The sequence below is a fragment of the Rhizopus delemar genome, genomic scaffold (assembly GCF_000149305.1).
Source record: "Rhizopus delemar RA 99-880 supercont3.12 genomic scaffold, whole genome shotgun sequence".
Lineage (NCBI taxonomy): Eukaryota > Fungi > Mucoromycota > Mucoromycetes > Mucorales > Rhizopodaceae > Rhizopus > Rhizopus delemar.
Window position 1 is genome coordinate 1,146,357 of NW_027137838.1, and position 26,547 is coordinate 1,172,903.

The window sequence follows — 26,547 nt, forward strand, 5'->3', positions numbered from 1 at the left end:
AAAGACTTCATCAAGTCATCTTGTAAAACCTCCAATAAACGTCCTTTGTCATGTTCTTGCCCACATCCACAATATAGCCTGGATTATACCAGCTAATACAGCTCCATACCATTATAGAGCCTCCTCCATGCTTCACTGTCTCACAAACCTGGTGCTTTTTTAACGGTTGGCCTGGCACTTTCCATGCATAAGACTTCCCGTCGGACCCAAAACGGTTGACTTTGGTTTCGTCAGACCATATGACGTTCATCCAATCGTTTACTGTCCAGTCAATGTGCTGACGAGCCCATTGGAGCCTCTTCTTTCTATTTCTTTCATTAATTAAAGGTTTCTTTGGCCTGACAAATGAGACCAAACCAGCATCTCTTAACGCTCTACGTACAGTATTTACAGAAACTGACTTGCCCAAGTTCTGCTCTAACGACTGCTGTGCTTGTACAGCATTTTCGAGACCATCTACTGTTACAGCACGAACGAGATGCTGTTGTTCCCGCTTAGTGAGCGCTTTTGGCCTACCACCTTTGTCAATTCGAGCAGGCAAGCCTAACTCCAAACGAATTTTATGAACAGTAGAGGATGATACTTTGACTAACTTTGCGGCTAAATGAAAGATTTACCGTCCATCTCTTTGGAAGCCTATAGCGGCGCTAAAATTGAGCGTACAGACGTATGCTATACATCATTCGAAAGCCTGGGTCGTCTATTTTTAGGAGATGTAATATTAATTTCCAAAAAAGGTAATATGCGGGAAATAATTAGGAAAGAAAACAGGCGCTGTAGGCCCTGATTTTTATGGTTATCAATGAAAAATTTCTTTATTTATTTTAAGCAGTTCGGAGTTTTTTTACGGGCGTACTAGGTGCTGAGGTATCACTTTCATCAGATTCGCTATTGGAATCGTCATCTGAGATAAAAATAAATGGTTCTTCATCGCCCTGATCACCAGTGGCATCTTTAAAGACGGTTGTGAGCAACGATACCAATGGACCTTGGTCGGCAATGCCTGCTCTGGTGAACGACACTTGCGAAAAACAAGCAAGCATTGCCTTCCAGTAATTGCCAGCATGTTTTCTTCGCCAGATGAATTCCACTAATTTCCATGGCATCATCGATGCTGTGCGATGACGGCTGGTCACTCCTCGTTTGATACCATTCCAAGTGCCTAATAGCAGGTTGTTAGCATTGTTTAAGAATTCTATGATCTACACAAGTATGTACCTTCTATTGTGTTAGTGCAGGCACATGTCTTTGGATCGCGAAATGTTTTGGAGTGATTGACCGTTTGAACAACTAAATTTCGGCTTGGATCGCTGTCAATCCCCTTATAGCCTTTCCAGCAGTCTGCTATAACATGCGAGCCTATCAACAAGGGTTAGATGCACTGATCATCAAGTATATGCATATTTCAAATGTTACCATCCTTAACAAAAGTATCGATCATGAGCTTCAAGGTATTTTGGTTGCGGTTAGGTACCGTCAGCAAGAACACCTTACGTTCGGGCGTGCGCTCTACACCTCCAACAACCCAAACACCGTCTACCCTCTTTCCCTTATTGCACTTTCTTTTACCAAATTTGCTCTCATCTATTTCAACAACAATTGGCTGTCCATCACTGCCAACCCCACCTAAGTACGACTAATTAATTACATACTCTGATATCAACAAAGCATCACGTACCAACTTGAACATCTTCCATTCGAAGATCTGCCTCCATTACTTGATAGATATCTTTGACAATGCTGCGGACAGTTGGCAGGCTAAGTCCAGTCATGGTAGATATTGTTCCGTTTGGAACTTGCAGCAGAAAGAGATACACTACTAACAGTGTTTGATGGATAATTGACTTGCGACCTTGAAAGAAGGATCCATCCAGGTAAGAAATACGGCTACGACCGCACGCACAGGTGGTTGAGCCGCATCGCCAAAAGAATCCATCCCTGCTGGACTGGTTCAAGCGCATTTCGGAGCCTTCCTTACACTTGCGCGATGAAAAAAAGGCACCGTTCTCCTTCAAGTAACTTTTACCAGTTGCCTTTAGTTATTTTCCCTCCCACTTAAAAAATAAACTTACTTCAATGTACATTCAGCCGTCATAGTTCTTTCAGCGATGTATGCAAGAGTTGGCATGTTGTTAGCAGCGTTAGAAGACATTGGAGATTGATAAAACTGATAAAAAGATGAAGGAAAGAAAAAAAAAACAGAAATAACAGGCCTTTTTATATTTTTTTTACATGTTTTGTTATCTGTCCGAAATCAGCCGATAGATAGGCAGCATCTCCGCAACGGTAATTCGTTTTACCATACAGAACCAATAAAATTTTTCCGAAAACTTTTGATATTTCCAAAAAAAATAATAAGTTACTTAGACCCAAAAATAATGCAAAAAGTAGACTATGTTTGCGGAGCGTCTAACGGGAATCGAACCAACGCCTTTAGAATGAGAAGCCATTAGCATAACCCAATAACCACAAATGTTGATTTGCCGATTCTCCTTTCGCAAGCCTTTTTGTCATACAATTTTTGGTTTTTGGAGCTGTTTTTCTCGACCTGCAGAAGTCGTATCTCGGTCCGGACTTTTTTAATGACCTTCTACTTGTCATCCCTCTTGAGTGAAGTAATGAACAAGGAAGAAAAAGTGACTGTTCTTAGTAGATCTCGCAATTGGCCAATTTTGGCTTAATAAACTCCGCTTAAAAATGATGTAATCGTGTTCTGTGACCCCAATTACCATATTAAGCATACCAAACTCCGCGTGCAGAGTTTGTATATATATATATAGTAGATGGACGGTAAATCTTTCATAGATCCGTCAATACAATCACGCATGATTGGTAGTAATTTAAAAGGAGTACGATATGGTGCACGGTAAGCGGTTTTTCCTTTAACAGTATCTAATCGTATAACTGACTCGGGTACAGTACAGAATGAATTCTTTGGTATTAAGGCATTTTGATCAACAAATGGTTTAATAGCATTATGGAAATGAGCTTGTTGCTCAGGTGTACCGAAAGGAGCTTTGTTAGGTTCAGGTGTGTCATCCGTAATCTCTTTGTCAATAACTGGTGCAAGATTAGGATGTCTGATGGCTAAGTTGGTAACAAGAATGTTCAACTTGTGCATTAGATCTAATCCTATTACAACTTCAGTATCCAAGGAAAGAGGAAGGACTTCAAAAGAATGGGATGTATGAATAAGATTTTTATCATTATCACCGTAAATAACACTTAATGGAAATTTGGTTGTACCGAAACGCTTACTAACATTATCACTTGTAGCAAGTATAACGGAACCAGATACATTTCTATCAACTGCAATATTATATTTATTAACAAAATTGATGTCTATCGTGCTAAAAGAAGAACCACTATCAACCAGGGCCATAGTGTTCACGTTCTCTATAGTGATAGGTACAATTAAAGAATGGTTAGTACTTTTAAATACTTCATTCTGTTTTGTTAATTTCTTACAATCATAGTTGACTGATATCCCTCGTCATCTACGTCCATCAATTTGCTATCACCACTAGACACCTTAGAAGATGCCTGTTGTGGTCTAGCTTGAGGAGTGATGGGGAGGTTGAGCTTGCTACCATTGGATCTTGCAATATCCAAGCGAACAGAACGGATGGCCTTAGTTGGACCATGGTAAGGCTTGTCACGAGGACAGCGAGCAGCGTGTTCTTTGGACCAGGGAACATTACCCAAGCAGCGATAGCAGTTTTTAGCGACAGAGACAAATGATACTGATCGATTGGGTGTAACGGGAGAAGAGATCACCGAGGATGAGTTTTGCTTCAGCAAATCCTTGTATTTATTGCACCTTTCCGTGGGGTGGCTAGCAATACCATGGATGGCGCAGCGAAACTTGTTCTTCATACTGGCCATAGAAATTCTTTTACCATTACCAAGTTGGTTACTTGAAGTCTCTGAATTGTTGGGATTGTACTTTGATGCTTCTGTTCCTTTTGAAAGGAGAGGCGAGGAAGAAGATTTTAATCCAGGATCTTGACGACTAGATGAGCTATTTTCCGAACAAAGGTTGGATGACAGGACCATTCTTGCTTTGGCAGCAACTTTTGTCACAGAGTCTTGCTGATCTCGTCCAAGGTTTAGCAAGGAACGAGAGACTTCCTGACGTAAAAAGCCTGGTAAAGCCCGCTTGTAAATTGAAGCAGTCCTGATGTCATCGTCCCATTTTGCAGCTCTTCGAATGCGTTGGAACCGGTCTGTAAAGGCTTCGATCGACTCAGTTGGAAGCATTTTCAGCGACAAGAGCTGGTCCATGTACTCTAATTCTTGAGCTACGTCTTGAGCGGCATAGGTCTTGACAATGATCTTCCTTACTTCAGACCAAGTCAAACTACGCCCTTTCAGAACCTCGTTAAACCATGACCGTTGATCTCGGTTCATCTTGATCGGAAACAGGCGAGGCCGACTAGAATCAACAGAAAGACCATTAGATTCAATGATTAGAGAGAAGGTGTCAAGTAAATCTTCTACAGAATCGTGTACATCTGCATCTTTTCTCCAGATATTACCCCTCCATTGCCAGACAGGAAGATCTGGTGGGATAATGTGAGCCGACCGAGGGTTAAGAGCTGTACCTGCGAAGCCAGAACTGAAGGCAGTATTACCTACAGGTGTAGAAGGGGAGATACAAAAAGCTTGAGCATCATCTAAGAATTGGATGCAGTTCTTTATATTGACTGCTTGCTCTTGTAACTTGCTTAGTTCTTCTTGAGGAGCTCCAGTCACCACAACACGAGCAATCTGTTGCCTAAGGTCTGTCAAGGTGACCCTTAGACCCATAACAGCATCGGTAGAGGGATCCTCTTTTAATTCAGCAAGATTTAAGACAGTAGAAGCAGCCTCTTCAGCCATAGTCATTTCTATATCTTCATTGACCTTGGATGTCTCTTCTTGCTTATCAAAGTCATCTTTTTCATTGAGGGAAGAAACTTGAGCGGATTGATCTTTGTCAGCCATATTTTGCAATTTTAAATAAGAGTTCAGAATTCGTTAAAAAAAATGAAGCGTTTTAAGTATTTAAAATATGAAAAAGAAGAACTAATGAGACCGAACAATAGTTCTAAAGTCGAATACTTTTATTAAAGAAAGATTCCAAGGCTATTTATATTAGATGAGCAAGACCTGAGATTAAATGACGAGAGATAGTTACGACCGATATGATTTGACATGTATAAGAAAAATTTTATAAACTGATGTAAATAATCAACTGTTGAGATGAAAGTGAAACTTGGCTGTTCAGGGCAGTTGGTAATTATCAGGATCTATTCTTATTCAAACTCATTTGTAAAGATTTAGCTTAGAATGATAAGACTGTTATCTTATTGACAAGTCAAAACATGACAGTTGTATATTTCATTTCTTCTACTGAAGAAACGAGAATCTTTTCTCTCTTTCCTCCAAGCTGTACCGTATCTTTCTTCTAAATATTGAACCGATGGGTTTCCGCCCAAACCCTCACTATACTCTCTCCAGACATCAGTAACCGAGACAATTTCTCTGTTCATCTTGTAAAATGTTTGTATTTCCTCAGGTTCGGCCCGTTGCGCTTGTCCAGCAGGAGAGGGCTCAGTCAAAGCTGTGGGAAACGATGCTCCAGAATTTGCTGTAGAATTAAAATGAGCATTTCCAAGGGCAAAGAAATCACCAAAGCTTTGATTTATTTTTTTGAATTCTGTTGCGTTTACTGCTTTCATGGATAGTAATGATGAAGTGATAGTACCAAAACCAGCTTGAAGAGTTGAAACTAGCTCCGGCATAGCAAGTTGGACTCGTCTATTTGATAGGAATGCTTCTTCTTCCTCTTCAAGTGACCCAAGTACTTCCACTTCAAAATTTCTATACAGTTCAGTCTGGAATATCTCGCAATTCCAAAGATAGTACTGAGGATACTTTTTTTTCAAAACAACAGAATCCTGCATTTGCAAAAAAAAAAAAATTTAACTATTTCAAATAGATATGTTCATAGTTATATTTTTTACCTGTAACAAAACAATACGCAAATGCGCAAGCAAGTTGAGAAAATTAGGGCCAGCTATGTCTTCTTGAATATCATGTCCTGTATTAAATCTCTCCTTCCAATACTCAATATCCTTGAATACCAATCTTTGAAGTGTCAACGATGGTTTGATGACGGCTCTTGGCAAAAAGTAATTTGAATGTTGTTGACCATTGAAACCGGCAAGGCTTTTCATTGCCTCCACAGGTAAGCTGGAAACATAACATCCCACCATTCTGTCGGTTCCCCATCTTCCTACCATTCTTTGCTGATCGCCAGAGACATTCTCTTGTGCAATCATATTTAGAGCGATCTTTCTGTTGGCGTGAGTCACCTTTGAAGTATGGATGCCAACCTTCTTGAAAACGTCAACATATGTAGAATGTTGGGCCTTGTATTGAATAGCTTTGAAGGGACTATCGCCTTTGAAGACCACAGCCTTGTACCAGTTCTCTCGTTTCTCAAAGTCTGGGAACTCTTCGTTCTCAAAATGAAAGCGCGAAAACAAATATAGAGCCAGGGCGCCAATTGAGCAAACTTCGACATCTCTGTGTCTCAACGACGATCCATACTCAATCTTACCATGCTGGTTGGTTTTTCCATGTGCAATAGTAGCAACCAGAGCAATACATTCGGGGAGTCCTTGGTTTTCAACTTCCAGAGAAAAAAGATCAGCAAATTCCATACTAAGTGTTGTTTGGCTACGACATAACATTGCATGGCTCAAAGGAAACATAATCTATCTCTGCAACCACGAATATCATTCTTTTCGGTAAAAAAGAAGTTGCTTACTTTCTTGAGTTCCTCTTTTGAGTAACCATCATTTAACGTGTTTTTGCCTCTGTCTTCATAATTTAGTCTACTGTGCTTAACTTTCTCTTTTTCAAGTGTATCTAGGAAAGTTCTGACCAAAGGGCCTCTTGCTACACCATTGGTGTTCCATCCAAGCGCTTTTTGCGTGTTGCACATGTCAGAGATAGCTTTTACATAGGCCAAAATAGATTCTCTACCCAAGGCTACAGGTGTATCGTCATCGTTTCTACGATACTTGCTACCTCGTTTAGATACGTACTCCATTAGAAAGAAGCTAAGCTTTTTATCGGATACAGTGTACCCATCCTCAAAGCCTTGTTCTCTACACCAGACCTACATTTAAAGCAGATTAGCCTTTATAGTACTTAAAGCACTAGCTTTTAGCTTAACTTTTGCATAAGCAATGATTGATACTTACTTTCCATTCTTCTTGTTTAACAGAATAAGCCTTGATTGTGTTCACAGGGCGATGAACCATGCTTTGGGCTATGACCATTTGGTTGCTATGATGCATAGCAGTACTTGTTTCTACCATTCTCTGAATGCTTTCATTGCTTGTAGAAGAGGATCCGTTGTTAACTTGATTGTTCATATTAATTCAGTTTCGTTTTAGTAAAGGTGCATTTGGTAAGCTTGATTTATTTTCTCTTCAATAGATATGCTTATTATTTAATAACTTAAAATAATTGCTTTTGATTTATAAATTATAGCATTTTAGAGCTTAATTTTCCGTGCTTTCTATACTTTCTTCTACGTTACTTAAACCAGGCGTAGATCATCTTTCTCGGGTATTGTGCCGAATTAGGAAATAGTCGGATGAGAAATTTTAAAAGGAATTTTTTATTGGATAAATACAAATACTCATGAAGTTGAGTCTGAGAGGGTAAAATATTAGGTATTTTTGAAGGTATTTCTAAACTTTTCGGCGGAAGACTCAAAAATACTTTTTTTTTAAAAAAAAATCATTGCTAAATTTTAATCACAGCTAAAAATACTTTAAGTCTGATTGAGTCTGACGGGCCATATTGTGCGTCTATGCTGTGTCTATGCTGTGTCTATGCTGCGTCTATACTGCGGTTGACATTTATAAGTAGAAGTATTAAAAAGGAATATTTGTAACATAATCCAAAAGGAGAATAAAATATGTGACACATATATGATGATGATGTGAACTTGACGAAGACGTATTTTGGTCGGGAGTCGCCTTTAATTTCTTTTTGATTTTTAAAGCTTATTTCGTTGTAATGTAACGAGAATGATGAAGACATCTATGAAAGTTTGGACGGTACAACCGACTTTGAAATCGACTCACTTCAGTAATTTAACTGAAATACACAACATCAACTCAAGTAAAAATATCAACCTTACAGTGGCCAGCGAAACCGTTCGCACAAAACGTATTTTTTGCTTTCTGCACCATTTGTGACTTATTGCGCATACTAGACACTATCCCTAGTACACATTACCTAAAAGTAAAAACTCTTGTATTTCTGATGACGTATAATATGCTACCCTAAGCGCACCCTAACTCGTAATACGGACAACCAAAACTCAAAGGTACATTCGAACGGTTTTGCTACCATATATTTTGAAAGCAAAATGAGTTAAAATAAGTCTATTTACAGTAAGGGACAAATTAGTCCGTTTTTTGGTTTTTTCGCAATGCCTCGCCGGGAATTTAACTTAGAGCTCCGCTTTGCTGACGAAAAATTTGCCTCTTCCTTCAACAAATTTGACAATGTTTGTCGGAAATGGTATTTTTTATTTTCCGACATGTTATGAGAAGATATATTAAAAATAATGAATTTTTATTTTTTTGAATTTCGATTAGGACTTGGTATCGCGGCCCTTACGCTGGATTACGTCCCGAACTCGACGAGGCATGGAGTGAATAAGATCTCTACAGTATTCTAGAGCTACTAGGTCATACCAAAGCTTCGAAACCCGGTCAAAAAATGCTTGGTCAGTCTCAATCACGGAAGGGGGTGGTCTTGTCATCTGTTTCCTCTTTTTAAGCATGGCCCATGCATATTCAATCGGGCTAAGGTCAGGAGAGTATGCTGGCCAACTCAGGAGATTAACCTTGTTCTTTTGGAACCATTTTGAAGGAGCTGAAGCACAATGGATGCTTGCATTATCTTGTTGAAAGATCATGTTATTACTTTGCAGGCCATAGTACTTCAATGTCTCCTTGTATTCTTCCTCAAATACTGATGTGTATAGCTCACCATTTACATTACTTTGTAGCCAGGACATGTAGCCCTCTCCATGTATAGTTATGCAACTCCAAAGCATAATCCCGCCTCCTCCATAAGCACGTTTCTTCTTGTAGTGATGGTCTCGATTAGGTGCATTATCCTCTTTCCAAGCGTATTATAGACCATTAGACCCTCTTTTTTGGATCTTTGTCTCATCAGAAAAGACAACGCGTTCCCAATCAGTCTCGGATCAGTCTTTATGAGCCTTTGCCCAATCATATCGTGCCTTTTGCCTGTCATTATTAAGTGGAAGTGCCGTCTTCTTTTTAGCCGATTTTAGACCTTTGCGTTTGAAAGTACGAGTAATTGTTTTTGGATTGACTGATCGATCTGGTTTTTTAACGCCAAAGGAGGCATCAGCTGCGCTTTTAGATAAGCCTAGCCTTATATCTCTAGCTGCTTTGATTTCCTCCCTAGGTGTGAGTAAATGATGTCTACCCGTGCTATTTTTTGACTGCATATTGGTTTTCCTTGAAATTCTTCGAATCATGGACTTTCCACAGCCTACTTTTTTTTTAAGTACATCCCATGGAATGGAGTGGTTCAACATGTTTTTAATTTGGGCATGTTTGGCTAATCTGAGATGAGGTAAATGGGGAAAAGAAAAAATGTAAAAAAATAAAATGAGCTAAAATATGAGAACGCGTAAGCGTTCACTGACGTCATAAAACATACCAAACTAAATTTCAAGTCAATCCAGTGGCTGTTTCTGGAGATATTGTACCTAACGCAAGATCGGGTGTTAGCAACAATCACAGAAAATTACTTTTTCCGCTATAACTACAGAAGAAATGGTGGTAGAAGCAATTAGGTTACACCAATAATTTTGTCTAATTTGCGTGCAAATTTTTCGTCAGCTAAGCGGAGCTCTAAGTTAAATTCCCGACGAGGCATTGCGAAAAAACCAAAAAACGGACTGATTTTGTCCCTTACTGTAACAATAGAAGATATCAAGCCACTCACTCAATAAGATATAAATACCTGCCTTCAATTAGAATAATTTTTACTTTAACTTAATCTGAAATAAAGATCAGTCTCAAAAAGTACTCAAACTGTTTCTTGATCTTTGTTTCCACCTTTTCCTTTATTATTTTTACCATTATACAACATCACATACCATCTTCTTGGATAAAAGAATTCATTTTGGTTTAAAAACAGTTATTTATATGGTTTAAAGAAAAGAGGTAATTCAAAAAATGTCCCAACTTTTTGTGCCAATTCAATTTTTATATTTGTTCCAAAATGATTCCAATAAGTCTCCCAATAATTCCGGAAAAAAGTGTAATGGATGTGAAATATGGTTCTTATTAAATTGAGGGTTTTGTTTATATTTAAAGGAATGTGCCCTAAGGGCCGATAAGGTCACGACACAAATATTGACTGTGATTTATCAGATTATTCCAAAATTAAACGAGATAAAAAGCTATTTTTTTTATTGTATGCAATCAGCAATTACAGTCGTTCCACTGCCAAAATGAGGACTTTACAAAAAAAAGAACGGACTTTATAATAAATTTTGGGGGATTTCTAAAAAAAAAATCATTGGTTGTTTGAAGTTAATTTCGCGGATTGCGCGCAATTGATTTCACATTATTTTTTTTATTTATAACAAGATACAATATGTCGAAACTAGCATTTTTTAAAGAAGATGGCAAGGGAAGCATTTACTATGAGAATGGTGATGAAACTATGGACGTTGTAGACGAAAAACCGGATCCTTTTGCTATAAAGCAGTTGGTTAATCTCGACTCGTACCTTAAACAAAAAGTTAATACACTACCAGATCAAGAGCAGTCCGAAGAAAGCGAAGATATTACCATGAAACTAAACTCAGGATCTTCAAAGAAGTACATGGAATATACGTTTGCTTCAAGAGAGCTTTTTTTTCATTACAAGATCCAACATGTAATGTCAGTTGCTGCAGCTGCCCGAAAAGCTGGTGTCAAAGAAAGTACTGCGCGTACTTAATGGAAGAAACTACAGGAGAATCCAGACACTTCCACTCTTGAAAAAAAATCCAATCGCCAAAACAGACCGAAATCTCGATTGCAGGAGGAGCATAAACAAAGTCTAATTGAGTTTTTTGACGATAATGCAAATGCACACATTCAGGATGCTGTCGAGATGCTCACAAGCAAGTTTGAAGGTCTTGAGATTAAAAAGTCCAGAGTGCACGAATTTATGAGAGATGAGTGTAATCTTAGTATGAAACAAACTACTTGCTGGCCTGAGGCAAGAACAAGCAAAGAGAATGTTCAAAAACGCTACGATTGGGTGGTCAAGTGGAGCAATACGGATATGGATTTTTCAAGAAACTGTGTTTTATTGATGAAGCTGGTTTTGATATTAATATGAGGGCAAGTAGAGCATGGGCACCTAGAGGGCAAATGGCAGTAATCACTACTCCTACAACAAAAGCACCATCACATACTATTCTTGGCGCTATATCATCTGTAAGGTTGGTAAACTTGAGTATTCGTGTACCAAAGCAACATCCAAAAGCAAAAAAAGCTCAGGGAGGTAGAAAAAGGAAAAATCCTGAAGCTTCTAAGGAAGACGTTCCAAAAGGCACAACTTCTGGCCACTATATGCGATTCATTCGGGAAACTTTAAATATTTTAGACAAATATGATCAAATGAGAGGTTTCTATTTTATAATGGATAATGCACCAATACATAAGCAAATAGAAGATATGCTCAATGAAAGAAATAGAGATTACAAGTGCGTCTTTCTTCCTCCATATTCACCAGAACTCAACCCTATTGAACAGTTCTGGGCATTGGTTAAGCATAAAGTTCGACGTGAAAAGCTCCAAGATACTGAAACATTGCAAGATAGAATTATTGATGCTGCAAATGAAGTTCCTATTGAGCATCTTCGAAACATAATCCAGCACTCAAAAAACCAATTTGATAACTGCTTAAACTACATACCAATCTAATATATGCATATTTTTTTACCTGTGAAATTAGTTGCTCGCAATCCGTGAAATTAACTTCAAACAACCAATGATTTTTTTTTTTTTAGAAATCCCCCCAAATTTATTTTGAAGTCCATACTTTTTTTTATAAAATCCTCATTTTGGCAGTGGAACGACTGCATATATATATTGTTTCTTGTTAAACGAGGGTTTTGATTATGAGCATGAATTATTCTAAGTCAAGTTTCAGTGTAATTGATCAATGGATTGATCAATTACTGAATTCTGAAAGTGTTGAATTGCTCGAAGATGTATTGCCTACATCTACAGGAACAGTATATCAGCCTGACATAATAAAGGATTCTGTTGCTGTGTGAAAAAAATTTATGCTGCTGACTGAATTTGTGGAAAAATTTCGACTTTGACGCTGGTAAAAATGATTTCTGCTCGTACGTCTACGAACAGATCTGAAATGAAAATGATTTGATCTTTTAATACTGGTTTATTGGGCTGGTAGCTCCATCATGCAAAGTGGAAAGTATGTGTGATAATAAAGTAGTACAATAAGAAGCAACTTTCCTAAATTTGAGTGCAGATAAATATTAAGGCAAGAACACAACTTTAAGCACTTATGCCTCCCAAATTTGAGCATCCTCGAAGCTATATGTGAACGGACGCCTCCGTACAAAAAAATATTTACGTAAAACATAAATGGAGTAAGAATTCTAAAAATATTTTCATAAATCTGTGCGTTTTGATTTAGGCAGTAAATATTTATATGAACTTTAATTTTTTGTAGTTGTAATGTGATTTTGACTATTGAGCCATATTTATGGAGCATATACATTATCTTTATTTTTGTTACATGTATAATGCCGCACACAAAAATACGAGGGCGATATGCAAATGTCATCTTGCTAAATTTGAGCCATTTTTTAATTTCAGATGTATGAACTGAATGTTATGAACAATGCTCTCTCTGTAGGCCTCCTGTTGTTTAGGCACAACTCATAAGTTCATTATATGCTATAAATTTAAAGCTACTTTATTTTAAGTTACTTACGAAAGTATCTTTTCTGTTTTTGCGTTGTACGTTCAACTACGAAAAGTTTTTACAGCTTTTAATCATGGTTAGTTCCTCATGCTAATTGCGATAGCTATAAACTTATATTTGGAGGAAGACATATTAAGCCCAGCAACTTACGGAGATTTTATCAGTACATTACCAGTATAAGGGAGAACCATGATTTTTGTTTATAATATAATGATCGACAAAACTGTCTCAATGTTTTGTAATTTTCTCGTTTACGGCTTGTTGTATATTATTCTATGGCCAAATTTACGTAGAAGTAAGAAACATAGAATAAAGAGCGATTCAATTACCGCAGATGGAGATAGAGAGGATCGAAAAGAAGCGGTGCATTGGGTCATCTTTGTGGCATTTTTTAAAAAAATATAGAATGGTCTATTTGTTTGATATTAATTGTAACTCCAACGTTCCTTATTTTTTATGCATTGTTTTTATGTCATTTTGACATTGTTCTGGCTTCATTAAGTCGTACCAAACCTTGTTCACCCTGTTTTAATCACAAGATTAAATAAAAAAATTAAACAAAAAAAAACAATAGCAGCAATATAAAATTAAAATCCTTCTTTATTGCAGATTCCTTTATATTGCAGAAGAGCCCTGTTTAATGCATAAAAGGTTGGCATTTATTTATATTCTTTGTGAGCGTAGATATACAGTCGCCAGCAAAACCGTTCGCACAAAACATATTTTTTGCTTTCTGCACCTTTTGTGACTTATTGTATATACTAAGCGCTATATTTAGTACATATTAGCTAAAATTAAGAACTCTTGGCTTTCTGATGACGTATAATATGTTACCCTAAGCGCACCCTAACTCGTAATACGGACAACCACAACTCAAAGGTACATTCGAACGGTTTTGCGGCCTCGCTTGAAGAATTCCTCGATTGCGGTAAGCGCAGTCATTGCACCCTCCAATTCTTCCAGAACTTTCGCTGCTTACTAATTCACCACTGCGCATTATTTTGAACTTTTTTTCCTTTGTCATTTACACATTCCCATTTCGACATCTACCAAGTAATTACCCAAGATGCAACCATTAACAGAAGATCGCAAGAACACTATCGAGTTTTTCCTTCGTCAAGGCTTTTCTTATCATAAAATTGCAAAGATAGTCAAAGCATCATCCTCCACTGTTCATAAAATTCGTTTGAACTTAGGTTTGCCTGCTCGAATTGACAAAGGTGGCAGGCCAAAGGCGCTGACTAAGCGGGAGCAGCAGCATCTCGTTCGTGCTGTAACAGTAGATGGGCTCGAAAATGCTGTACAAGCACAGCAATCGTTGGAGCAGAACTTGGGCAAGTCAGTTTCTGTAGATACTGTACGTAGGTCGTTAAGGGATGCTGGTTTGGTCTCATTTGTCAGGCCAAAGAAACCTTTAATTAATAAAAGAAATAGAAAGAGGAAGCTCCAATGGGCTCGTCAGCATATTGACTGGACAGTAAACAATTGGATGAATGTCATATGGTCTGACGAAACCAAAATCAACCGTTTTGGGTCCGACGGAAAGTCTAATGCATGAAAAGTGCCAGGCCAACCGTGAAAAAAGCACCATGTTCGTGAGACAGTGAAGCATGGAGGAGGCTCTATAATGGTATGGAGCTGTATTAGCTGGTATGGTCCAGGCTATATTGTGGATGTGGGCAAGAACATGACTAAGGACGTTTATTTGGAGGTTTTACAAGATGATTTGATGAAGTCTTTGGCCTGGTACATGAAAGAAAGTGGAAAATCAACAAATCAATTTATCTTTATGCAGGACAACGACCCCAAACATACAGCTAAAGTCGTAGCAAAATGGCTAAATGAGCAAGAGTTTTATGTAATGAAATGGCCACCACAATCACCAGACTTGAACCCAATTGAAAACATGTGGCAATTACTTAAAAGACGGCTGTTTAGAAACTATGACTGCCCTCCATGTGGTATACATGAGCTATGGGATCGCATAGTACACACTTGGTACCAAATCACGGCTGAAGAATGCCAAAAGTTTATTAAAAGTATGCCAGATCGATGTCGTGCAGTTATTGAGGCTGATGGCTTTTACAGTGGGTGGACTAATTGTCCCAGTGTTTGAACATTTTTTACTTTCGACTCCATAACTCGACCAATTCTTAGGCTATGCGGGTAGCTCTATAATCGTTAGAAAGGCCGCAGTCCGTACTACATCATATCAGAAACTCAGAGCTCGGAGATTACGTAGTCTGAGTTAATCAGCAATAGAAAAAAACACCGCATTGGGACAATTTTTCCGCTTGAACATAAATTTTATTTAATAGCGGGTATGTCCCCCTTTAGGTTTAATAACTGCTTTGCAACGGACAGGCATGCCATCTATATATCGTCTACACTCGTCCACTATAAAAGTATTCCATTCTTTTTCAATCTTTTCCCATAACTCATGTACACCTTTAGCCTTAGTGTCATATACACTCAGCTTGAGTTTAAGGTAATACCATACATGTTCAATAGGGTTTAAATCGGGACTTTGGGCTGGCCAGCTACAGTGCGTTGCAAAACCCGGACACAAAAATTAAAGGACCATGCAAATCCCTATAAATCGTCGTCTAGTCGAGCATTTAATTCGAAATTTTGCACAGGTATAGTGTCACATATATAGTACTTATGATCCAAATTTGGAACGGAGAAATTAATGTATGACTGAGTTATGATCTTATGAGCTATTGTCTTCGAAATTATGTTTTTTTGGATAAAGTTTTTTTTATTTAATATTTGATACTTCCACCTCCAGCTTTGATTACTGCCTTAATACGTTTGGGCATACTTCTGTAGTATGGTTCTACATCATCTGGTGTAAAAGAAACCCATTCTTTGCATACCCTTTGCCATAGTTCATCAACATTGGCAACACGGTTGTCATAACTATGCAGCTTGTGCTTCAAGTGCCTCCATAGATGCTCTATAGGGTTGAGGTCAGGGCTTTGTGCTGGCCAGTCCTGCAGTAATTGTATCCCTTTTCGCTTCATCCATCTCTTGGTATGCTTGGAGGTATGCTTAGGGTCATTGTCATGTTGGAAAATGACGTCCTTATGTTTCCAGTCATAGTAATCGAGCGTATCTTTGTATGTGGTTCCCAATATATTGGTATAGGTTTGCGAGTTCATATTACCATCAAAGATTTGACAAGCATAACCAACCCCTTTTGCTGTCATGCAACCCCACATCATCAGGGATCCACCTCCGTACTTTACTGTCTGCTTTACATGGTGTGGTCTGCTTACTGCCCCATCTTCTTTCCAAGTGTAAGGGTTGCTGTCTGGCCCAAAGATGTTTATTTTTGTTTCGTCAGAAAAGATAACCTTCTTCCAGTCATCAACAGTCCAGTTTTGATGCTTCTTGCACCACTTAAGGCGGTTCTTTTGATGTTGGTCACTCAAGAATGGCTTGCTTTTCTTCAGTGTAGCTTTAAAGCCAAGTTCGTTCATCAGCCTTTTTGCTTGCCATTTGCTCACCGAACATCCAATTGACTTCAAATAAGAACATACATCAGAAATAGACTTTAAGGCACCAGATCTGAGATTTAAACGAAGGTCATTGGTGCGGAGATTCTAAGTATATTTTGGTCTTCCGCCCTTAGGTCGGATATAGTCTGGTTTTAAGGTAGCCTTTAAGCGACGTACAGTACGATCAGAGACCCCAGTTTTTGCAGCAATAGTTGCTGTGGCTTTGTTGTTATGTAGGCAAAGTTTGACGCTGTCAAGCTTACTAGAGCTAATTCTGCGAGGCATTTTAAAAAATTGAGAGTGGGAAAAGTTACGTAGTGAGAAATATTTTTAAAATGTACGAAATCATAGTGAACTTATATACGCCTTACAGGCTGAGACTAAGGCTACAAGATGATGTAACTTTCATTTCATAACGTGTAATCTCTGAGAAGTACTGGTGAATAAAAGATGAATAACCACTTTGACGTAAATGTGCTATATTAGTCTATGGCAAATCATGCTATAAATGACTAGTGTATGACGTCAATTCAGGCCACAGTTTAGCATAAAATAAATTTCTCTATCTAACGGTAGTTAAATTACGTCAATACTGCTAATAGTCGTTGATCTATCCCATGAAAAGAGTTTTGTGTCCGGGTTTTGCAACGCACTGTATAGATATTATCCACAAACCATTGCTTAGCAAGCTTCGAAGTGTGCTTAGGATTTTTATCTTGTTGAAAATAGATATCCTCAGGATTGTATCCATAGTACTTTAAGCTGTCCATAAGGGTAGTTTCTAAGATATTTACATTATCTACAGCTTTCATAGTCCCAACATGTATCCAACAAGCATACCCAGGTCCATCGTGAGTGATACAACCCCGTACCATGACACTTCCTTGGCCACCTTTTACTGTAAAATCTAAGTGATGAGGCTGCAATGCATCGTCTGGTCGACTCCAGTAATACTTGCAACCGTCTGATCCAAAAACATTGACTTTAGTCTCATCACTAAACACCATGCGCCTCCAATCATCGGTTGTCCAGTCTTTGTGAGCCATAGTTCATGCTAAACGTCGTTCCTTGTGCTGTTTACTAAGCAGAGGTTTCTTGGCTTTAATTTTAGCTCTGAAGTTCATACTTTTAAGAAGTTTTAAGATCCCAGAATAACCAATAGTATACCCCAAACCATTCAGATATTGATGTACTGCTTTGACTCTCTTGAATTCACCCTTTATTACTTGTCTACGGATGTATGACTTGGTAGTTTCACCAATAGTTGCTCTTCGACCAGGGGCTGCCTTCATCCGGTCTGGAAAAAACTTGTTGGCATACCTACCTAAAGTGGATTTTTTCAATCCGGGAATGCGTTCCATAACTTGTTCATATGTCATGTTACTAGCCAAGAGCAATTGGATTTGATTTTGAACAGATTTGCTGATAGTACGAGCCATTTGAGGCAAGATAAAGATGAGAAAGTACAGTATAGAAAGAGACTAAGAATATTGTAAAAAAAAAAGATAACGTAAGGCTATTTATACTTTATATTAAAGGTATGAGTCATAGATTGTCATAGACAAGGTTGGTATGCAAATTCCAGTGATTTCTGATTGATAAGAAAGCGATGTTTGGAATGGATTGCAAAATAAGCGGGTAGCGGAAAAATTGTCCCAGTGCGGTGTTTTTTTTCTATTGCTGATTAACTCAGACTACGTAATCTCCGAACTCTGGGTTTCTGATATGATGTAGTACGGACTGCGGCCTTTCTAACGATTATAGAGCTACCCGCATAGCCTAAGAATTGGTCGAGTTATGGAGTCGAAAGTAAAAAATGTTCAAACACTGGGACAATTAGTCCACCCACTGTAACTAATGCAATCATCCGCCTAAAGTTTCGACAAGGACCTTTACACACAGTTTCTGATGCTCAGCTCTTTTTGAGGTCCTTAGGATACAGTATTAACAAACTGTCAGTCAGAAGGCAGTGTAGGAAGCTAGATTTTGGGTCTGGAACTAAGGAATCGAAGATTTGCATTAGCTGTATAAACCAGAAAAAGCGATGAAAGTGGTATCACGACAAACCATCGCATACTATAGAGGGCTGGAAGTCCATCATATTTAGCAATGAAAAAAACATGAATGTTATGAGTGCAGATAGTATAAACTAATATTGAAAGCAAGTTGAGCAACCTTAGCGATCTTTTTACGGTGATCAAACAATGAAGCATGATGGTTGCTCTGTTACATTTTTAGGCTGTATTAGATATTGAGGACCAGGATATTTGCGTCAAGTATACGATGCTGTAATAAAGTCATAGGTATACACATGTATTTTGCTTACTACATACCACAAAAGCCTAGAGTATAGTGGTCTAAAATATCGTAATCTCTCGTTTCAGCATGACAATGACACAAAGCACAAGCCAAGGCATGCCTCAAACTCAATATTTGACAGCAGGGCTTCTGTGCTAAAGGGTTAGTTACCACTAATCCCGGCTTAAGCCTTCTTAAGCATGTCTGGTGGCAATTGAAGGCAAAGCTATGACGATACGACACTAGACCAAAAAGGATAGATGATCTTTGGAAAAGAATAGTTAAAGAGTTGGGCTCTTTTACTGAAAGTGTTATACACGCATACTACTAGCATATGCCAAGAAGAATATTCGATAATATCAAGAGGTGAGATGATTATACAAAGTCTTAGATTTTAGCCACTTTTGCGGTTTTTAGAAAATATAAAATTTTATAAATAAAAAGCATGTTCCTCGCTCAGTTTTAACAATGTCATGCTAAGAATACACATAAATTACAATGGCTAGTATATCTTCCTTCTAATATAGTTTCATGACTATCGCAATTATCGTGAGCAAGTAATAGTGGTTAAAAGCTGAAAAAAAATTTTGTGCACCAGTTTTGTCCGCCACTGTATGTTTACCTCTCTTAGTTACAGCAAGGTTGGAGAGAAGTATGGTATACCTGTATCTACCTTGAAGTCTTGGGTTAAAGCAGCAAAAGAAGCATCCAAAAAAGAAGAGGCTTTAGAAGTAGATGATGCTATTGAAGAGCAGCCAAAAAAGGATCGGCACCTTCGCAAGCTAGAGAAAGAGCATACGAAGTTTTTGGAAGAATTCATTGATAATAACCCGGTAGTCACGCTAGATCAAATGGTTGACGCCCTCAGTGATAAATTTGAGGGCTTGAGTATTTCTAAATCTGGCGTGGATAAACACCTGAAAGAAAGCTGCTCTTACACGTTAAAGAGAATTACAAAGATTCCTACCAAACGAAACTCTCCTGATGTTATTGAACTAAAATTTAGAGCTGTTGAGGCGTGGATTAAAGACTCCAATATCAGCTTTATGCAAAACTGTATTTTCATTGATGAAGCTGGATTCAACCTTCATACTGTAAGAAGTCAGGGCAGATCAAAGAAAGGTGAGCCTGCAAAAGTTGTAGTAGCAACCACCAGGGGACCGTCAGTTTCCATACTAGGCGCAATTTGTTCCCTTGGTGTCATCAATGTTGGGCTGAAGGTAACTAAAGCTGGTACAAAGTGGAAAGAGTTCATGGCATTTCTTATACACGTCATGGATGTCCTTGATAAACACAACTTGAAGGGTTGCAATTTAGTCATGGATAATGCACCTATCCATAAATCTGAAAAGATCACAGAGGAGGTCAGCAAGAAGGGATATAGAATAATATACCTTCCACCTTACTCCCCTTTCTTAAATCCAATAGAAGAGTTTTGGGCCAAGGTAAAGACACTAGTTCGCAGATCTCCAATGACAGATCGCGATAACTTGGTAGCAAGGATAAGGGAGGCTGCAGAGCAAGTGACTCCTGAGGACGGTCAAGGCTGGATTAGGCACGCCGAATCCTTCTTTGAGCGTTGTTTAAATAAAGAACTTCTTTAGTTCGACCATGCAGTTGAAAGCTCATTGTAGCTTGGTCGAACTTATTTTTATTTTTAGTCGAAAAGTTCTTTCTAATTTAGTCGAAATAAAGGTACACAAATGGACGAAATAAGCAAGTTCATTTGGTCGAAATGAGACGTCACTTTTGGTCGTAATTTATTTTTTATTGGTCGAATTTAGTTGCCGATTTGGTCGAAATTGAAGTGGAAATACAGTAATAGGTAAGAAAAATAATGTCGGCCAATTGTGACTTCCATTCATTCAATCCTCGATGCGGTGAAGCTGATTATTTTCCTTTCCTCTTACAGTAGGTCAAAAAAATTCTGCAAGGAATCCATTTTTCTCGGTTTTTATAGCGCACATCCTGTTACAATGGTTCAAACTGCCTCTGTTCCCACATAGTAAATTTCCTATATGTCGTGCAAAATTTGAAAGAGTTTAAGCCCTATTGGACAAGTATTGAAGGAAGTAAGGAGCGCGCAATTTGAAAATTTGAAAAAATGAAAATTTGAACGGAATAAACTTATTTCTTAATATTTAGTTGGTCCTCCTTTTCTATTAATAATCTCTTGAGTTCTTTCCGAAATATTATCTACATGCCTTTGGCAAAGTTATTTATTGAAGTCAATTCATATTTCCTCAACTCGTTCCCAAAGCACATCTGTGTCCTTTGCTCTATGTGCGTAATAATTGAGCTGCAACTTCAATGGATGCCGTACGTGCTCGATTGAATTTAAGTCCGGGCTGTAAGCTGGCCAATCGTTGATATAGCTCTCTAGGTTACTACATAGCTAAGCCATTGTAAATTATGCCTTGTGCTTTGGGTCATTGTCATGCTAAAAGTAAATGTTGGACCAGTCGAAATTGTAGTACTTCATACTATCACGAAGCGTAGTGTTCAAAATATGCTAGTAAACACCCGAGTACAACTTTCCATCGTGAGCTTAGCAAGCATATCCTGGTCCTTCAGAGGTTATACAACACCAGGACATCAATTTGCTAGCTTCATGCTGGATTACAAAATGCAGGTCATGATGTTGAAAAAGGTCACTTGGCCTTTTCCGATAGTGATCATCATCATCAAAGCCCTATACGTTGATCTTGGTTTCATTAAAGTAAACGATCTGTTGTCAGTCAACCATTGCCAAATTCTGATGCTCCTTATTCCATTTTAACTGATGCTACGTATGCACTTTTGTCTGAAATGGCTCCTTTTTTTCTATCAGAAAATGGAACTCCATTGATTTCAGTACGTTAATTTCTGACTGGTATGAGATATCATAGCCAAATCCAACCAGCTCCCGGTACACCCCTTTAGAAGCCTTTAGAGCCCATTCCATGACTTTTCTTTTGATTAACCGCTTCGTCACTTTGGAGACTACTGTAGGTCTACCACCTGTGTTTACTGTCCTACTTGAAAACAGCCGTCTAGAGTATCTACTAACAGTTGATTAATGTAATTCAGGCTCCTTGGAAATATCATACATTGATGTGGATGCGGTTAATGCCTGTTTGTGATCGTTTATTTTCTCCTCTGACAGCCGTTTAGGCATGCGATTGACGATAGGGTAAAAAAGAGAAATAATTTAAATAAGGGAATATAAAATTTAAAATAAAGGAATTGTAAGCGCTTTTATATACTGGCATCATTCTAATCATGTCAAGAATGTGAAAAATTATGATAGCAACCGGTTGGGTCGTATTAAAATTCGTCATTTAAAACATATGTGAACAAGTAAAAAATGTCGGATGTTCATAATACTACCTTTAGCGATCTCAAATTCCACCAATAAACATTGCCCATATCCGATAATCGACGAATAAATGCACTTTCTATCGAGGTACAAACAGTCAAGGTTTGAGATGGTTTGGTGCAGTATCCATGGACAAGCAGCTGTAAAGCATGAATTTTGCAATTCCTTGCAGCATTTTTTTGACCTACTGTATTTTCTTTACATTTTCTTTAATAACGTCTGTTAAAGTTATTCAACCACACCGAAAAGGATACCATTAGAATTGCCATGAAAAGGAGCATCTTTTGAATACAAAATAAGCTTTAAAAATTAAAAAAGAAATCAAAGATGACTCCCAATAAAAACACGTTTTTGTCAAGGAAAGTTGCGGGTATAGCTCAGTCGAAAATTTATGTTTTTATTAAAATAAAGGTTAAAATACAAGTGATCAATGGATCATTAACTGTGATAACCTCGGAAACGAAGGAAAAAGTGAACGAAAAAACACCAGCGGATACACATCAAAGGTGAAAATGTAGAGGCAGTGGTAGGGAAACGCAGGTTAATAAGCAATCCCGTCAACACCTTGGTCTCCTCCGCAACGTGCACTAAGATGGTTTGGCAGTGGGAGGAAGAAGCCAGAGGGAGAATCAGGGCACTGTTCACGAGAGAGACTGAGACTTGTCAAGCCAGACTTGACCTGGCGTGGGATCAGTGGTGTAGTCACCATCAGGATTGCACAACCTGTCTAAATGCCACAGAATTGTGCAAAGAGCAGACTAGAACGGAGGACAAGAAGCAGAAGAAGACAGCGGAAGCTGATTGAGGACATAGTCTATGTGGTTGCCCACATAGCTAGTCGGTGGAAACGGAAGACAAGACCAAAGGTAGGAAGGGACCATCGTACAGACCACAAGGTGCGAGCGACTTGTTTGACCAAGACCACAGGAGCAAGGACGAGGTTCACCAGGAAGCCATCCCATGCGCCATCGCACTAAGCGGCTCCGGTCAGCACGGGAGGCAGGAACAAAGAGAACGGGATCAACCCGAAGTACTGGGCGACAAGCACGGATCAGTACCCGGGAGGTAGATTGGAGGAAGGCATCAAAGCGTTCTTGACGATACCGTCGCAACCAAGACGAGAGACGAGATGTAGATGATGAAGCAACCGGAGGGCAATCATGGACGATACGCCGCTGCCGGAGCCGGGACAGAAGAGACAAAGGAACGGAAGATGTAAGGAGCGAGAGCAGACAGTCATCAGGGAGATCAGAGACACGAAGACAGTACTTGAGCACTAGAGTATCGGCACGGAAATCCATAGACGGTAGATTACAGATGTGCCGAAGCACAACTGTAGAAGACGTTCTATAACCACCAACGATCATCCTTATACACCGGTCGCGGGTATAGCTCAGCTGGGAGAGCGTTAGACTGAAGATCTAAAGGTCGGGTGTTCGATCCACTCTAGCCGCAATTGGAGACACTACCAATGCTTCCATTAAAATGTTTTGCATCTGGATTGTACTTTTTTGCAGTTGCTATGATGATGAAGATAAGAATTACTGTAACACGCAAGAACAAAACGGCGGAATTTAAATCGTTGCGGTTTATAACGAACGCCTTACAGTTTGCAACGACCACCTTACACTATACAACAACCGCCTCTTATAACAACCACCCAAAATACCAAAAACAGAACAAAAGCATAAAATCCAAAAACATATAAATAACTCCAAATAATAATCACAAAAATACTTCACTTCTTATTAACTTCTTACTTACTTCACTTCTTATTTTACTTTTTCTTTTTATCAAATAAATATTCTTTTAAAGAGGCAAATTATCTCTTATTTTATTTAACATCAAGAACAAGAAGTCCCTTGAAGCTATCATACTTCATTGTAAAACCCCCTTTTATTTATCTTTTTATTTTTTTTTTATTTTACCTTTATCAAAACAGTCTGATCTACTTTATAAGATCTGGTGGTCACTATAACAAGCGAATCAAGCCAAATCTGACTCATATAAAAGCAACTCTTATATCAATTACACCCAAATCTGTTTATTTAAACCTCAACTCAACACTCCCAAACAGAGAAACTACTATAAACCAAATCATTACATTACAAAACACCTTACAATCTTTAATTTTTGACGTTGAAAGATATACTGTCATATGTTTTATTCTCCTTTTGGATTATGTTACAAAGATTCCTTTTTAATACTTCTACTTGTAAATGTCAACCGCAGTATATCCGCAGTGCTTTCAATATCAACATTATATCAATACATAACAAACGTCACCTCCGCAGCAAGTGTAAAATAGTATAAATATACATTATATTTATTAAATAAAATACAGTGACCCACAAAATTGTCCCAATGTTTCGTGATTTTCTCTTCTAGAGCTTGTAGAACCATAGTTATTAAGCTAGTGTACACCTTGTTGTACATCATTCAATAGCCAAAGTCATGTAGAAGCAAAAGACGTGACGCAAATTCAGATTAAAACAGCGCCGATGGAGATAGAGGAGCTAAAAATCAAACGGTGCATTGGGACAATTTTGTGGCACTTTTGAAAAAAAACAAAATGGTTTATTTATCTGATATTAATAGTCAGTCCAACGTCCTTTGTTCTTGATACATTGTTTTATACGCTTAGGCAGTGCTTCTATAACCTTTTGACACTCTTACGGCTTCATTAAGTCATACCAAACTTTAGTTACTCGTTCGTATAATTCATTCATGCCTTTTGGTGCTGTTTCATAATTATTCAGCCTTCTCTTTAACAATGACTACATATTTTCAATTGGATTCAAGTCAGGGGACTGTGCAGGCCACTCCAGGATGTTGTAGGATTGCTCTTTAACGTATTCTTTTACTAATTTAGACGTATGTTTGGGATCATTGTCATGCTGGAAGATCACCTGATGCCTTTCTAGTCCCTAGCTTATTGGTTCCATACTCAATTGTACGCTCCAGTTCATCCTCCAAAATCTCTTTGTATAATTTTCTATCCATGTTACCATCGATTTTGCACATCCAACCAACTCCAGCATAAGTAATGGTACACCACAGCATGGTATTACCTCTACCGTGTTTTACAGTCATCTTCACATGATGCAATTTCAGGCTTTCTCCGGATCGAATCCAAGTCCAGGTGCGTCCATCCGAGTTGAATATGTTGATTTTTGTCTCATCCGACCAAACAACACGTTTCCAATCATCTATTGTCCAATCCTTGTGAGCCATACACCAAGAAAGCCTCTTCCGGATGTTTTTAGCACTAAGCAAAGGCTTCTTTGGCTTCTCAATCGCACCAAGGCCGGTCTTGCGAAGGGTTCTGCACACGGTTTCGGCACTTACTTTTCTTCCGGTGTCTTTTTCTAGCTCCTTAGCCACCTTTGTTGCGCTAGACATGCGGTTTTTGGTCACTTGGCGCACACAATAACGCTCATCAGCCGCAGATAGCACCTTGGGCCGACCAGCTTTTGGCTTTTCAAGTCCAACGCAATGGGTTTTTCGGAGCCTCCCAACAGTTCTCTTACTTAGGCCAGTAACACCTTCCACTTCCCGAACCGACTTACCTTGTTTAAGTAACGAAATTGCTCGAACAACTGTATCTTGAGAGACTTGTTTCATGTTGAGATATAATGAGCGAGTAATAAATCAGTAGGAGATTAAAACTTCAGCAATGAGTAAAGATCAACTTAGAGTCATACGATGTGCATTTGTAAACAGTTTGGTACATCTGTACAACTTGTAGGTCGATATTTCATCGCTTTTCGTTTTTTTTCAAAAGTGCCACAAAATTGTCCCAATGCACCGTTTGATTTTTAGCTCCTCTATCTCCATCGGCGCTGTTTTAATCTGAATTTGCGTCACGTCTTTTGCTTCTACATGACTTTGGCTATTGAATGATGTACAACAAGGTGTACACTAGCTTAATAACTATGGTTCTACAAGCTCTAGAAGAGAAAATCACGAAACATTGGGACAATTTTGTAGGTCACTGTAGACAATCTTTAACTACTTAATAATTTATCTGCACCTTTGTTAATTACTATAAAAAGACTATTCGTGATCAACAACGACAATACAGTCAAGTTTTTTTTAGTACTGTAGCACAAATGATGAAATTTTAGATCAAGAAAAAAATGCTGATCACAAGAATAATTTTGATGTCCAGCGACATTGATGTCAAACAACACAAACAATAAGCCACGTCAATTTTTATATAAATAAGATGAATATTTTATACAAAATAACATTATCCAATAAATCATATCTTCTTGCGCTTAAAAAGCAATCTTTTTTTATTGGGTCATAATTACC

General features: G+C 38.3%; 14 protein-coding genes and 1 non-coding gene across 15 annotated transcripts; 7 read left to right on the forward strand and 8 right to left on the reverse strand.

The window, feature by feature from the left end:
• Positions 1 to 10: 10 nt before the first annotated feature.
• Positions 11 to 624, reverse strand: RO3G_13720 (uncharacterized protein; the record flags this gene model as incomplete). Its single annotated transcript, XM_067668304.1, has 2 exons — positions 11 to 543; positions 618 to 624. 2 exons carry the CDS (start codon positions 622 to 624, stop codon positions 11 to 13), a joined length of 540 nt encoding a protein of 179 aa, XP_067524405.1.
• A 781-nt stretch (positions 625 to 1,405) lies between these two features.
• RO3G_13721 (uncharacterized protein) lies at positions 1,406 to 2,152 on the reverse strand (the record flags this gene model as incomplete). Its single annotated transcript, XM_067668305.1, has 3 exons — positions 1,406 to 1,626; positions 1,679 to 1,887; positions 2,073 to 2,152. 3 exons carry the CDS (start codon positions 2,150 to 2,152, stop codon positions 1,406 to 1,408), a joined length of 510 nt encoding a protein of 169 aa, XP_067524406.1.
• Positions 2,153 to 3,266: 1,114 nt separating this feature from the next.
• Positions 3,267 to 4,986, reverse strand: RO3G_13722 (uncharacterized protein; the record flags this gene model as incomplete). The annotated part of the gene is made up of 2 exons (XM_067668306.1): positions 3,267 to 3,302; positions 3,469 to 4,986. The coding sequence occupies 2 exons, from the start codon at positions 4,984 to 4,986 to the stop codon at positions 3,267 to 3,269; spliced, it is 1,554 nt and encodes a 517-aa protein (XP_067524407.1).
• Positions 4,987 to 5,348: 362 nt separating this feature from the next.
• On the reverse strand, positions 5,349 to 7,430 carry RO3G_13723 (uncharacterized protein; the record flags this gene model as incomplete). Its single annotated transcript, XM_067668307.1, has 4 exons — positions 5,349 to 5,942; positions 6,009 to 6,764; positions 6,818 to 7,171; positions 7,257 to 7,430. The coding sequence occupies 4 exons, from the start codon at positions 7,428 to 7,430 to the stop codon at positions 5,349 to 5,351; spliced, it is 1,878 nt and encodes a 625-aa protein (XP_067524408.1).
• A 1,070-nt stretch (positions 7,431 to 8,500) lies between these two features.
• On the forward strand, positions 8,501 to 8,733 carry RO3G_13724 (uncharacterized protein; the record flags this gene model as incomplete). The annotated part of the gene is made up of 2 exons (XM_067668308.1): positions 8,501 to 8,592; positions 8,670 to 8,733. The coding sequence occupies 2 exons, from the start codon at positions 8,501 to 8,503 to the stop codon at positions 8,731 to 8,733; spliced, it is 156 nt and encodes a 51-aa protein (XP_067524409.1).
• A 2,750-nt stretch (positions 8,734 to 11,483) lies between these two features.
• Positions 11,484 to 12,038, forward strand: RO3G_13725 (uncharacterized protein; the record flags this gene model as incomplete). Its single annotated transcript, XM_067668309.1, has 1 exon — positions 11,484 to 12,038. The coding sequence occupies one exon, from the start codon at positions 11,484 to 11,486 to the stop codon at positions 12,036 to 12,038; it is 555 nt and encodes a 184-aa protein (XP_067524410.1).
• A 2,099-nt stretch (positions 12,039 to 14,137) lies between these two features.
• Positions 14,138 to 14,629, forward strand: RO3G_13726 (uncharacterized protein; the record flags this gene model as incomplete). The annotated part of the gene is made up of 1 exon (XM_067668310.1): positions 14,138 to 14,629. One exon carries the CDS (start codon positions 14,138 to 14,140, stop codon positions 14,627 to 14,629), a length of 492 nt encoding a protein of 163 aa, XP_067524411.1.
• Positions 14,630 to 14,698: 69 nt separating this feature from the next.
• Positions 14,699 to 15,187, forward strand: RO3G_13727 (uncharacterized protein; the record flags this gene model as incomplete). The annotated part of the gene is made up of 1 exon (XM_067668311.1): positions 14,699 to 15,187. The coding sequence occupies one exon, from the start codon at positions 14,699 to 14,701 to the stop codon at positions 15,185 to 15,187; it is 489 nt and encodes a 162-aa protein (XP_067524412.1).
• A 649-nt stretch (positions 15,188 to 15,836) lies between these two features.
• RO3G_13728 (uncharacterized protein) lies at positions 15,837 to 16,859 on the reverse strand (the record flags this gene model as incomplete). Its single annotated transcript, XM_067668312.1, has 2 exons — positions 15,837 to 16,679; positions 16,752 to 16,859. 2 exons carry the CDS (start codon positions 16,857 to 16,859, stop codon positions 15,837 to 15,839), a joined length of 951 nt encoding a protein of 316 aa, XP_067524413.1.
• Positions 16,860 to 17,623: 764 nt separating this feature from the next.
• RO3G_13729 (uncharacterized protein) lies at positions 17,624 to 18,013 on the reverse strand (the record flags this gene model as incomplete). Its single annotated transcript, XM_067668313.1, has 1 exon — positions 17,624 to 18,013. One exon carries the CDS (start codon positions 18,011 to 18,013, stop codon positions 17,624 to 17,626), a length of 390 nt encoding a protein of 129 aa, XP_067524414.1.
• Positions 18,014 to 19,723: 1,710 nt separating this feature from the next.
• On the forward strand, positions 19,724 to 20,476 carry RO3G_13730 (uncharacterized protein; the record flags this gene model as incomplete). Its single annotated transcript, XM_067668314.1, has 1 exon — positions 19,724 to 20,476. One exon carries the CDS (start codon positions 19,724 to 19,726, stop codon positions 20,474 to 20,476), a length of 753 nt encoding a protein of 250 aa, XP_067524415.1.
• Positions 20,477 to 20,848: 372 nt separating this feature from the next.
• Positions 20,849 to 21,651, forward strand: RO3G_13731 (uncharacterized protein; the record flags this gene model as incomplete). The annotated part of the gene is made up of 3 exons (XM_067668315.1): positions 20,849 to 20,877; positions 21,018 to 21,159; positions 21,268 to 21,651. 3 exons carry the CDS (start codon positions 20,849 to 20,851, stop codon positions 21,649 to 21,651), a joined length of 555 nt encoding a protein of 184 aa, XP_067524416.1.
• Positions 21,652 to 22,988: 1,337 nt separating this feature from the next.
• On the reverse strand, positions 22,989 to 23,531 carry RO3G_13732 (uncharacterized protein; the record flags this gene model as incomplete). Its single annotated transcript, XM_067668316.1, has 1 exon — positions 22,989 to 23,531. The coding sequence occupies one exon, from the start codon at positions 23,529 to 23,531 to the stop codon at positions 22,989 to 22,991; it is 543 nt and encodes a 180-aa protein (XP_067524417.1).
• Positions 23,532 to 23,612: 81 nt separating this feature from the next.
• RO3G_19170 lies at positions 23,613 to 23,685 on the forward strand. Its single transcript has one exon. It is a non-coding gene; the product is annotated as a tRNA-Phe (tRNA).
• A 1,322-nt stretch (positions 23,686 to 25,007) lies between these two features.
• Positions 25,008 to 25,632, reverse strand: RO3G_13733 (uncharacterized protein; the record flags this gene model as incomplete). The annotated part of the gene is made up of 2 exons (XM_067668317.1): positions 25,008 to 25,093; positions 25,302 to 25,632. 2 exons carry the CDS (start codon positions 25,630 to 25,632, stop codon positions 25,008 to 25,010), a joined length of 417 nt encoding a protein of 138 aa, XP_067524418.1.
• Between the last annotated feature and the right edge of the window lie 915 nt (positions 25,633 to 26,547).